The 13586-nt window shown below is 45.5% G+C and overlaps 1 protein-coding gene across 3 annotated transcripts in view; it reads left to right on the top strand.

Moving 5' to 3' along the window:
* The window catches only part of MYO5B (myosin VB), a 294157-nt gene that overhangs the window by 167711 nt on the left and 112860 nt on the right, over positions 1-13586 (top strand). For all 3 annotated transcript variants that reach the window (XM_082241748.1, XM_082241750.1, XM_082241749.1), the window contains exons 8-10: positions 4774-4881; positions 6151-6260; positions 9905-10170. In XM_082241748.1, coding sequence (XP_082097874.1) covers positions 4774-4881; positions 6151-6260; positions 9905-10170 — 484 coding nt within the window. The remainder of the gene's footprint in view (positions 1-4773; positions 4882-6150; positions 6261-9904; positions 10171-13586) is intronic.

Below are 13586 nucleotides of genomic sequence, written 5' to 3'. Positions count from 1 at the left end.
GTCAAAGGCTTCTCCCTTCCAAGAAGGGTTGCTTTCGCCAAGATGGCACCACCTTGCCACGAAGCAGATGTTTCAGCAAGCACAGAAGGCTTCCTCTTGTTTCTAGGTCATTTGTTTCATTCATGAATCGCTTCCGATAAAACATTGCCAAGACCATTTGTTGGATCTTCCTTCCTTTCGGTCCAAAACTGTTGAGGGAGCAGCATCACCAATGGAGAAGGAAGTGGTGTGCAGGGAGGGATGTTGTGAGGGGCTGAAACAGGGAAGAGACAGGGATGAGGGAAGGATGAACAGAGAAAGTCGTGGGCCTGTGTGTAGCACAGAGAATGATATGTGAATGGAGCATATGAAGCAAGTGTGTAAGAGAGGAAAGGTACATTGGTACCTCAGGTTTCATACGCTTCAGGTTACAGACTCTGCTAACCCAGAAATAATACCTCGGGTTAAGAACTTTGCTTCAGGATGAGAACAGAAATCGTGCTCCGGTGGCGCGGCAACAGCAGGAAGCCCCATTAGCTAAAGCGGTGCTTCAGGTTAAGAACAGTTTCAGGTTAAGTACGGACCTCCGGAATGAATTAAGTACTTAACCCGAGGTACCACTGTACATTAATATGGGGGGGAAGTAGCTGGCATGAACATGCTTTGGAGTGAATGGCAAATCGCCACAGAGAATAAATTGCAATGAATTTTATAAAATGCACATCTGTGAATTTTAACGGGTCCCCTTTTGTTTTTCAGTCATGCCTCCGGTTACAGACGCTTTGGGTTGTGCGATTTCAGGTTGCGCACTGCGCCGAACCCAGAAGTACCAGAATGAGTTACTTCTGGGTTTCGGCGCTTGCGCATGCGCAGAAGCGCCGGATTGCGGCGTGCACGGAAGTGCCGCTGCGGGTTGTGAACGCTGCGGGTTGCAAATATGCTTCCCGCACGGATCACGTTCGCAATGCGAGCGCCCACTGTATAGTCAATGTACTCTGTGAGTGTGCATAACACACAAATAGACACAGTCTCGTGAAAACAAAGTGACTGTGATCTAATATTTTATTGCCTTTATTGGGAAGCTATGTTTAATGGAGGGAGGGAGGTGCTTCAGAGAGCAGTTTGCAAACCTCCCACTCTACTTGAAACAGGTCATCTGGGCTGGCTGCCCTGCCCCTCACTGCTTGCTTGCTTGCCTGCCTGCCGGTCTGTTGTCATGTGGGAGTTGCCGTGGCCACCTGTTGGTAGCCATGTGAACTGCAGCATGACAACCGTCTTATAATTTTATCTATAGTATAATACCTACAGATCAGGATAGGCTTTCGTGGAAAGTGCCACAAAACTTTCTGTTGTGTTTGTTGGAGTAGACCTGACATGGCTCCCCCACTGGAGACATAGTATTTATGGCAAGCTGGCACAAGCATGCCTGTCTCTTGATGGTTGAGACATTGAGTGTGACTTGCATGTGTGAGTAATCCGTCTCATATTAAAACACCACACAGTCTTTTATCCAGGCCGTTGGTTGGTTGAGTGTCTTTCTGTCCCCTATTTGTTGCTTTGCCTTTGGTTGTTTTTGTGGTTTTATTTTATGGTTTTCTGGAAACAGCTGAATATATTTTTGTTTGTTGGTAAGCTTTTCCTGCTGGGTTAAAAGGCCTGTGCCTTTTCTGTATTGTGTGAAAACCTATCATTAATTGATGTTTTTTTTGTACTGTTTTAGTTGTTTGTATGTAAATTGTCTTGAGACCAACGAAGAAGGCAGTTATTAAATAAATAAATGATAATATAAGCTGTGGTTTTATTTATTGGTCGTTTGCTTTTGTTTTTACATTCTTGTGACCCACCATGGTGAAGGTAAAGGGTAAAAGGGTAGTCTGTAAGTAGGAATATTTTCCCCTCACCCTACCTTACCTCAAATGACATGCTTTTCCATTGCGTCCTTTCACCCATCCTTGAGAATTCCACCCACTGGCATTCATTTGTTAACTGGTCCATAGGTTTCACAGGTGTGGGAAGTCATTATACAAGCGCTAAAATGCCTTCCTTCACTGGACTCACAAAAACACAACACTGCTTTTTCTGGCAGTCTTCCTTCTTCCCTTGAGGGCTCCCCACTTGGCCCACAAGTCATCATGAAACATATATTGAAATGGATGTTTAAAACCCTGTGAAAGTTTCAAATAAAGCTATGCCGTTTTGATTAGAGGGAGATAAAACGGAAAGCTAGAAAGAAAAGGACTTTGCTCACTGTCCTCAGGAGGAGTTCACTGGAAGCACACTTAATCAGGCAGAACCACTGAGCTAATCATAAACAACAAAGTTTTTTTAGTGTATAATCAGGTAGAAAATATACATTTTAAGCAGTGCAGCCAAGGTTTACGCCCATATGCTAGCAGTCGAAAAACAAACTGTGGGTTTATTTTTTTAATTTCCAACTTAGAAATCTTTTTGTTCTCCTGTGCAAGATGTGTGCATGTTTCTGTTATTTCAGCTTGACTCGTTTTGAAGCCACGGGGCAGGTCAGAACAGCCCCATCAGCATGTCACGGGAAATGGCAAATTGCTGCACTCCATTTGGAGTAAATGTTACTGAAGATGAAAACCGCACTTCAGGTGCCTTTTTGAAATCCTCCAGACCACTCTGGACTGTGTTGCCTCAAGAGGCGGTAGGGCACCACAGTGCTTGAAATGTCAAGAAAGGACAGCCTCTCTCAGATGCTGGCAACGCTAAGAGGAAGTCAGTACTGCTTGAATGAAGTATTGACTTGCCCATGAAGATAAACCAGGTAGAGCTCTCACCTGGTCTGAGATGCCAGGTGGTTTAAGATGCTGTCTAGGGAGAAAAGCAATGACAAACCTAGACAGCATCTTAAAAAGTAGAGACATCACCTTGACAACAAAGGTCCCTATAGTTAAAGCTATGGTTTTCCCAGTAGTGATGTATGGAAGTGAGAGCTGGACCATAAAGAAGGCTGATCGCCGAAGAATGGATGCTTTTGAATTATGGTGCTGGAGGAGACTCTTGAGAGTCCCATGGACTGCAAGAAGATCAAACGTATCCATTCTTAAGGAAATCAGCCCTGAGTGCCCACTGGAAGGACAGATCCTGAAGCTGAGGCTCCAATACTTTGGCCACCTCATGGGAAGAGAAGACTCCCTGGAAAAGACCCTGATGTTGGGAAAGATGGAGGGCGCAAGGAGAAGGGGACAACAGAGGACGAGATGGTTGGACAGTGTTCTCAAAGCTGCAAACATGAGTCTGACCAAACTGCGGGAGGCAGTGGAAGACAGGAGTGCCTGGCGTGCTCTGGTCCATGGGGTCACGAAGAGTCGGACACGACTAAACGGCTAAACAACAACAACAATGGTATACCTTGAGACCGATTTGTCTCACCCGTGGGTGACTTGTACCAGTTTCTGGAAACCACAGGAGGCGAGAGTGCTCTTATGCTTGAATCCTGTTTGCAGGCTTTCCATGGGCATCTGGTTGAGAATAGGATGCTGAAAATAGATGGGCCATTGGGCTTCTCCTGCAAGGCTCTCCTTAAGTCATTATGGGGCAATGCTAGCTCCTCAGCAGCAGTGTTGCTGCCACTTATCAGGAAGAAGTGAGGAGGCAGTGGGGTGAGCCAATAGAGCGTTCCACATAACACCGGTCTTGAAAGACCTACAGTGGCTCCCAGTACGTTTCCGAGGACAATTCAGAGTGTTGGTGTTGACCTTGAAAGCCCTAAACAGCCTCGGTTCAGTATACCTGAAGGAGCAGCTCCACCCCCATTGTTCTGCCCAGACACTGAGGTCCAGCTCCGAGGGCCTTCTGGTGGTTCCCTCGCTGCGAGAAGCCAAGTTACAGGGAACCAGGCAGAGGGCCTTCTCGGTAGTGGCACCCGCCTTGTGGAACGCCCTCCCACCAGATGTCAAAGAGGAAAACAACTACCAGATTTTTAGAAGACGTCTGAAGGCGGCCCTGTTTAGGGAAGCTTTTAATGTTCAATAGATTATTGGATTTTAATATTATGTTGGAAGCCACCCAGAGTGGATGGGGAAACCCAGCCAGATGGGCGGGGTATAAATAATAAATAATTATTATTGTTTTTGTTTTTGTTATAAAGCCTAAGTTACTAATGCCCCTTTTCTTCTTCTTTGTTATCTGTTTGTTGTTGTTATTATTCTTATTCTTATTCTTATTCTTATTCTTATTCCTGCTGACGTACCCACACCACACCTGCTGCAGTAAGTGCCCATGAGACTGCTGCCACAAAGCCAGTGTATCTGCTCTGGGAGTCGAGTCATGATGCGAAAAGCAATATGTGTGATCTGGAGTTTCAAGTCAACGCATTAGATCACTGTTCCCCAACCTTGGGCCTCCAGCTGTTTTTGGACTACAGCTCCCATCATCCCTCGCTAGCAAGACCAGTGGTCAAGAATGATGGGAATTGTAGGCCAAAAACAGCTGGAGGCCCAAGGCTGGGGAACAATGCATTAGATTACAGCGGTTCTCAACCTGTGGCTCCCCAGATGTTGTCGGACTACAACTCCCATCATTCCTGAGCTCTGGCCTTGCTAGCTAGGGGTGATGGGAGTTGTAGTCCAACAACCTCTGGGGACCCACAGGTTGAGAAAGGCTGCACTAGAAGTACGTCAAACTCAATACGATTTAGCACACACGTGGGGAACCTTTCTCCATCCAGATGTGACTGAACTGAGATTCCCATCATCGCTGGCCATTGCTGGAGCTGAAGTCCGGCAGTGTTTCGCTTTTACAAACCGACGCTCTCTGTTTCTTTCCCCCCAGTGCCTGCCGAAAACTTTTTGTACACCTCTTTGGGAGGAGACACATCCATCGAAGGAGTGGATGACGCAGACGACTTTGAGAAAACCAGGCATGCCTTCACTCTGCTTGGTAAGGGATTGTTTAAAAGATGACTTGGATGGTTTCCCAGTGGAACATTTGGATGATATGGCTGTCCTGTGCAGAAGGCGCTGCCTTCAGGAGTTTTAATGTGATCTCATGAGCCTTGAAGGCATTTGGGTGTGGGTGTGTACGTGCATGCAACCGCAACACACCCAAACACACAAACTTAGTCAGCTTTACCTTGCTTGTCTACCTATTTAATTTGAATAATGCTTTGCAGGCATAGAGCTATTCGTGCTTTCCTCGACATGGCAATTGATGTAGCCATGCTAGTCAATGAATTGGTTAAATTAGTAGATGATTCACTCCAAAGATTTTTAATCAGACCGCAAGTTTGTTAATTCATTTTAATAAAAGTGTTTGCAAAAATCTATGGCTGAGAAGAGGTATTCACACCACCACCCTAGTTTCCTGCAAGGTAGGAAATGCTTCTAAGATGGTGCTTCTGGAATATGTGCAGGTATTGTTTAAAAATATTATATATGCTTTTTCTTCAAAAAATTATTTACTTATACACGTATTTGTGCCGATTAATCAATCCATTAAAATCCGTTTTGGTTTGTGCTGAATCCGAGTGTTGATCCATCTAGCCCAGGCATAGGCAAACTCGGCCCTCCAGATGTTTTGGGACTACAATTCCCATAATCCCTGACCACTGGTCCTGTTAGCAAGGGATGATGGGAGTTGTAGTCCCAAAACATCTGGAGGGCCAAGTTTGCCTATGCCTGATCTAGCCCAATAGTGGTTGCCTATCAGTGTTTCACAAACTTGGGTCCCCAACTGTTATTGGACTACAGTTCCCATCATCCCTGACCACTGGTGCTGCTAGCGATGGATGATGGGAGTTGTTGTCCAACAGCAATTTTGCACCTGTTATTCAAAATTTTGCACCATTGAATTGGTTTCTGTCCCCTGTATAGATTATGCAAACTGGGCAGGATATCATAATTTCTCTTATTTTGTATAAGTCTTGTTTTGCTTTGCATAGTGAGTGGTGCTATATTACCCCCGAGATACCAAAAATTAATTCAGGCCCTTCTCTGACTTGAGATTCGAACAGGCATTGCCCACACATTCATGCATATGCTTGGAACCAGGAGAGCTGGAAATAGGGATGTTGTTACTGCTGTTATTTTAAGGCTGAGGTTCTTAGGGAAGGAACAGGAATCAAACCCTATAGATCTCCTGCAGCCACGTGAAAGCAATTCTCCAGGCACATTCCCTCTGTGAAAACTGGATATTGGTTGTTTCTTTCAGGAGTGAAGGATTCCCATCAGTTGGCCATTTTTAAGATACTCGCCGCTATCCTGCACTTAGGAAATGTGGACCTTCAACCAGAACGTGATGGGGAATCCTCCAGTATATCAGTAAGTTCTCTGTGTTGTTGCTGCTGTTGTTATAAATAATAATGATGATGATGATGATGATGATGATGGTAACAATTAATTAATTAATTAATTACCTGTCCTTCACCCTGAGGCCCCAGGACATGTCACAACAATTAAAAACAATACAGTCATACCTCGAGTTGAATGTGCTTCGAGTTGAGCACGTTCGAGTTGCGCTCCGCGGCAACCCGGAAGTAATGGAGCGCGTTACTTCCGGGTTTCGCCGCTTGCGCATGTGCAGACACTCAAAATGACATCATGCACGGAAGTGGCGAAACACAACCCGCGCATGTGCAGACGTGCCGTCGTGTCTTGAGTTCCGTTTGGGATGCGAACGGGGCTCCGGAACGGATCCCGTTCGCATCCCGAGATACCACTGTATTAAAAACAGTTTAAAACAATCAGGAATACGGTAAACATGGAAGAGGCCATTTGTGCCATTTGTTTTGTCCCCAAATTATTGATAAAATACTGTATTTTTTGCTCTATAAGACTCACTTTTTCCCTCCTAAAAAGTAAGGGGAAATGTGTGTGCATCTTATGGAGCGAATGCAGGCTGCGCAGCTATCCCAGAAGCCAGAACAGCAAGAGGGATTGCTGCTTTCGCTGCGCAGCGATCCCTCTTGCTGTTCTGGCTTCTGAGATTCAGAATATTTTTTTTTCTTGTTTTCCTCCTCCAAAAACTAGGTGCGTCTTATGGTCTGGCGTCTTATAGAGCGAAAAATACGGTAGTTTAGGGCTCTTTCGGTATTGTGCTACAGCTCTCCCACTTGCCTAAGCTTGTGGGATAGCTCAGTCGGTAGAGCATGTGACTCTTAATCCCGGGGTCGTGGGTTCAAGCCCCCGCCCCCGCTGGGCAAAATATTTCTGCGTTGCAGGGGGTTGGACTAGATGACCCTCAGGGTACCTTCCAACTCTGCAGTGCTGGGATTCTATAAGTCTGGGGAGCAGCTAATTTTAGCTGTGCAGTTAGAGAACCGAAGACTCGAATAATAATAATAATAATAATAATAATAATAATAATAATAATAATAATAATAATAAATTTTATTTATACCCCCCGAGCGAAGACCGAGCTCAGGGCGGTTAACACCAGTTATAAAACAATTGATTAAGATACAACTTAAGAACTACATTAAAATACAACATTAAAATGCAGCCTCATTTCAATAGAAACTCAAATCAAAAACTTTTGGGGGGATGAAAACGTCAAATCTTCACCAAGGCCAACTATCCATTCTGGTCCTACCTGGGCCAGAAAAAAGCCAGGGAAGTCCCCAAATAGGAGTCCCATCACAGAAGGAGAAAGGAAAAAGGAAAGAAGGAAACATGTAGGTTAAGCATGGGGAAAGTATTCAGAGTGTGCTGGTCCTTAGAGCAGCATCTGTACCTCCCAAATCAAAATGCCTGAAGAAAACACAAGCTCATGAGTAACACATCTAAAAAAAAAGGTGTACTAGCAGTTCTCCTTTCTTCTCTTACATGCTTCTTATTCAAGGCAGTACGAATACAATAATAGAAACGCGATAGTAGCGCTCTGTGAAATCTGTGGCCATTGTGATGTCCTGTTTCAGGGAAGTTTTCTGCTTTAATTAAAATATCAAAATGTGCTTTTGCAGTGTCGCTGTTACCCAAGAGATGGGCTGTTTTAATTTCAGGGCTTTGATCAATTGGGTACATAAACAAATCTTCTCTTGTAGCGTTGTCTTCCCTTAATATCATTGGTGTTATTTAATTAAAATGTAAGTGCAGCTCTGTGACGCTAGAGCCGTCTGTTAACTCATTTAATTAGTGATGAGGCAACCTGGTGTAACAGAATGTGATTGTGTAGAGAAGAGATTGGCTTTGTGTGGCCCTCCACTCACAACTTCTTACAGGGGAGCAACAGACCCAATGGGCTATTTGTCTCTGTTCTGGCTTGGGTATGGCAGTCAATTGCCAAGGAGCACATGGCAAAAACTTGAGTGGTGCCTCAGTTCACAGTCAGGTTAGGAGGTATTGCCTTGAGGCATGTGGCACAGACCCACATTCCTGACCCTTCAGCCCTTGCTCAGTTCAAGGCATGGCCCCTGTTTTAAAATTGCTGGCTGCCCAATTTTTTTACTAACATGCAGTTTCTCAGGGTTAAATAAGTGTGCGGCTCAAATTGACTTTGATCCTAGTTGTAGGTGCATGCCATTGTAAACAGGGGGTGTTTAAAGCTATGCTTGCTCTGGGAATAAGCAATGGAAAGTACTGTATTTTTCGCTCTGTTTCCACCTGCGTCATTTCCACTGCGGCAAGTTCCTGCTGCGCTAATGAGGCTTCGGGTTCCTTTTTCTGAAGCCGGGAGAGCAAGACTCTGCTGAGCACAGCGGGAACTCGTGCTGCACTCCAAAGGCTTTAGGCGGCTATCCCAGAGGCCTGGAGAGTGAGAGGGGTCGGTGCGCACTGACCCATCTTGCTCTCCAGGCTTCAGTGAAAGCAACGCGAAGCCTCCGGAACGCGGAGGGAGCACTCCTCTGCACTTTGGAGGCTTCGCGTTGCTATCGCCGAAGCCAAGGAGCCTGCATTCGCTCCATAGGACGCACACACATTTCCCCTTAATTTTTGGAGGGGGAAGTGCGCGCTATAGAGCGAAAAATACGGTAACTCTCCTCCTGCTGCTTTTCCTCCTCATTTTCCAAAATAGAAGTATGTGGCAAGTTTTCCAAAGGAAGTGGTGATGGAATAGGCATGAAAAGCAAACACTGTTGAAAGGAGGGCACCATAGTAAACGTTCTTCATTTCCGTTATCTAATTGGCCAAAGGGTGTGGAGAGGTCCTGTTTTTAAATATAGTGGAGACTCGGGTTGCAAACGTGGTCCGTTCGGGATGCACATTCGCAACCCGCAGCGGCGCGTCTGCGCGCACGCAGGATGCGATTCGGCACTTCTGCGCATGCACAAAGCGCAAATTAGCACTTCTGCGCATGTGCGACTGCTGAAACCCAGAACTAACCCATTCCGGTACTTCCGGGTTTCGGCAGTCTGTAACCCAAAAAAATGCAACCTGAAGCAGCTGTAACCCGAGGCATGACTGTATTTGGAAGTAAGATACTTTGCTAATCTACCCAGAGGTTCTCTAGTAGATCCCAGCCCACCTTTGGCCCACCACTGGTCTACATAGAATCATAGAACTGTTGAGTTGGACGGGATCCCGAGTGTCATCTAGCCCAACCCCCCTCAAGGCAAGAATCTCAACGCATGGTCCCCCATCCAATTGGAAGCCATACCGGACCCTGCTTAGCTTTGCAAATGTGCCAGCAGCTTTATTACTGCACCAATAGGAGGTGGGAAATCAGGGGTAAAGTAGCAGCATATGGCAAATCTGAGACTGGTTAAAATAGCAGTGAGGTTGTTAAGAGCCTTGATGACCTTATGAGCTGAATTTGGACATGGCTTCATTTGGAATAAATGAAACTGGGAGCGCAATTCTGTAAACAAGCTTCATCACTCAAAGCGAGCTTCAGCTCTCAGAACGGAAGCCTCCGTCCCTTGCTTCCTTTCCCCCCGTTAACCAGAGGGGTGGGTGGGCTCTTGTCATCTGGTCCGTGTCCCCCATCGCATGCTTTGCTGAATTGGATGTCTTTCTTTATATCCTAGAAACAGGATGAACACCTGCATAATTTTTGCAGATTGCTGGGAGTAGAGCACAGCCAAATGGAGCACTGGCTCTGCCATCGGAAGCTGGTCACCACTTCGGAGACCTATATCAAGAACATGTCTGTCCAGCAGGTTGTGAACGCCAGGAATGCGCTGGCCAAGCACATTTATGCCCAGCTGTTCAACTGGATTGTGCAGCACATCAACAAGGCCCTGCACACCACGGTCAAGCAGCATTCGTTTATCGGGGTGCTGGACATTTACGGGTAGGCAGAAAGCTTGTTTTCATTTGCCAGGACAAGGTTTCCGCTGGACGCTTGAGATGGTTTGCATTGCAATTTGCAAAATGGTTAGATCCGTGTGTGCTGATGGGGTGGCTGTTTGCTTATCCATGCAGGAAAACATAACAGTAATACTTGGCAGAATTTATATAGCACTTTTAAGGAGGGTTACTCAAATGCAAAGGGACGCGGGTGGTGCTGTGGGTTAAACCACAGAGCCTAGGGCTTGTTGATCAGAAGGGGTGAGCTCCTGTTGCTCAGTCCCAGCTCCTGCCAACTTAGTAGTTCGAAAGCACATCAAAGTGCAAGTAGATAAATAGGTACCACTCCAGTGGGAAGGTAAACGGCGTTTCCATGCGCTGCTCTCGTTCACCAGAAGTGGCTTAGTCATTCTGGCCACATGACCCCGGAAGCTGTATGCTGGCTCCCTTGGCCAATAAAGCGAGATGAGCGCCGCAACCCCAGAGTCGGCCATGACTGGACCTAATGGTCAGGGGTCCCTTTACCTTTACCTTACAACAGTCCTGTGAGGTAGTACAGCCCTCTGTTTCCAACAGTGTTAGTCATGTCTTGATTATGTCTTGATTAATGGAGGTTCCAATTGTATCCTTTAAAAAAACAACTAAGCTAGCGTTCAGCACCACATACTGTGGCAGTGAGTTCCGTAAGTTAATCATGGTGTGAATAAGTGCTTCCTTTTGTCTGACTTGCCTCTGTTGTCAATCATACTTGTTTGGGTGACCCCAAGTCCTGGTTTTATTTCTCTGTCCACATCATTCATAATCATATCCACTTTGTCTCCATGGACCATCTCCCATCATCACTTTTTACCTAAAACAAAAAACAACCCAACTTCTTTATCCTTTTGTCACAGAGGAGGTGCTCCAATTTCTTGATCAATGAGAGGTGTGAAAATTGAAGGATTTTTTTTTTTAAGTAACCTAATAAATCCGTACAAGTTCTCTTGATTTCAGAGAGAGTTTCCCCTGCCAAGGATGGAGGTTTGACAAGCCAAAAGCTATTAGCGACACAGGAAAAAAAGAGAGAGGCATAAGACCAATGCAAAAAGGAAAAAAAAAAAAGCTTGCCAGTCAGAGACATCTGAGCTGAGAACAGGAATCTGAATTGAAGGCTAATACCCATGAAAGATTAAGTTAGGCAAGGGGGGTGTCTATTAGTGTGAAATTCATTTTCTTCACCCACCATCTGGTGCTTATGCCTATTTGTCAGAGAAGGGGTTTGGGAATCACTGCCCTAAAAAAAGAAAAACTGGGCTAAGTGGCATCGTTTAATTGATCAAAGAGACGCTTCGGTGCAATGAGCTTTGCCAGCAAACGTCAGGAATATGATCTCTTCAGCAAAAGAGCTTTATCTGCTAGGGATGCTGGTGAGAATTAGCTGCTGTCGTCTCTCGTTGTTGCACCTCTTCTCTAATGATACGTCCGCATAGACACAAATCGCAGAAACGAAGCAGTGGAGCCCAGTTGCGTCCCGCTGGCCTCTCCAGAATAACCTAGTTGGCCACTGTGAGAACAGGAAAGCTGGACTAGATGGGTCTTTGGCTCGTCTTATAATAATAATCTATTTATCATACACCACCCATCCGACTGGGTTGCCCCAGCCAACTTCCAACAACAACAACAACAACATAAAAATATAAATTTTTTTATTTATATCCCACTCTCCCCAGCCAAAGCCTGACTCAGAGCGGCTAACAACAGTAAAAATAGCACAGTTTATATAAAATAACATTCAATTAATTGAAATACATTCTAAAATCAATTCAGAATCAAATTAATGGCAACCATTGGGCTAGAGTTCCATGAGGATTACAGAAGGAGGGGGTCAGACTGTGCCTTGGCCAAAGGCCTGGTGGAACAGCTCTGTCTTGCAGGCCCTGCGGAAAGATGTCAAGTCCCGCAGGGCCCTAGTCTCTTGTGACAGAGCATTCCACCAGATCGGGGCCACGGCCAAAAAAGCCCTGGCTCTGGTTGAGGCCAGCCAAACCTCCCTGTGGCCCGGGATCTCCCTGTTTGAGGCCAGCCAAACCTCCCTGTTTGAAGACCGTAAGGTCCTCCGTGGGACGTACCAGGAGAGGCGGTCCCATAGGTACGAGGGTCCTAGGCTGTGTAGGGCTTTAAAGGTTAAAACCAGCACCTTAAACCTGATCCTGTACTCCACCGGGAGCCAGTGCAGCTGGTATAGCACTGGGTGAATGTGATCCCGCAGCGAAGACCCCGTAAGGAGTCTCGCTGCGGCATTCTGCACCCGCTGGAGTTTCTGGGTCAGTCTCAAGGGCAGCCCCACGTAGAGTGAGTTACAATAATCAAGCCTGGAGGTGAATCACAGTGGCTAGGTCAGGGCGAGAAAGGTAATAAAGCAGCAAACATTAAAAGCTTCCTGAAACAACAGGGCTTGTGTTCTTATGGCAGGAGGAAAGGGACAGTAAGCTGGGCACAATGGGCCATGGTGAAAATTTATCATGGGCTGCACCGTTGTCATTAGTATGCATGCTTTATTTGCATGCCTTTCATCAAATTAACACAAACAGCATGCAGCCATGGCCTGGTACATGCAGTGAATTTTTACCCACCTCAATTTGTTATATACTGAAATGTATCTTGGGGATATGGCAAGGGATCATACATCATCATGTCCAAAGCTAAGGTTCCAAATGGAAATGCTTGTGGAATTCTCCTGGCGAGAGAGTTTTAATTCATGTTCAGCCATATTTGACACATTTTAGTCAGGCCTAGAAGTGCCTCCCAACAGCTAAAAATCTGGAGTCACTTAATCAAAGATCGTGAGAAAGCTTGACAAATTGTAAAATATAAGGGAAGGTGATTTTCACTTCAAGCCTCTATTATTATTATTATTATTATTATTTTAGCGCAGGGTATCCCTGGATTGTGCATTTCAGACTTTCTCTGTGGTTTTCATAGCTTTAGAACTTGTTCAGTCTGCCCTGCAGAAGGTTCCTGAGGGCATCATGCAACTTGAGAAGATACAGGTTGCCCACACATAGTTCTAATAAGATAACCATGTGCCCAGGAAGTCAAGTGGCCTGGTGAGTTAAGCAGAAGTCTTGAACTAAATTACTTGAGTTTTCCATGGCCGTTTTTCCAGCTTTGAAACCAGAAGTTATAACCCTCGAGCCCCAGGCAAGTAAATTATTAATGTTCTTAATGCTTCTAATGGGCTTGGAAGACAAAAGTTAAGCATATCTTCTGTATAGAGAAACATACACTGCGGACAGTTGGATCTTTTCAAATCTTTGTGGGCAGTCTGATCCTTTGGTTATGGCTTTCCAGCAAAACCGCCAGTGTCTTATTAAACTTACTAGGTGTTTGCAGGATGCAAAAATGTCCAACATGCCAGAAAGCTAAAACATTTTGGCAAAT

The sequence above is a fragment of the Podarcis vaucheri genome (genome assembly GCF_965113315.1).
Source record: "Podarcis vaucheri genome assembly, chromosome: 11".
NCBI lineage: Eukaryota > Metazoa > Chordata > Lepidosauria > Squamata > Lacertidae > Podarcis > Podarcis vaucheri.
This window is presented reverse-complemented; position numbering and strand designations above follow the sequence as displayed.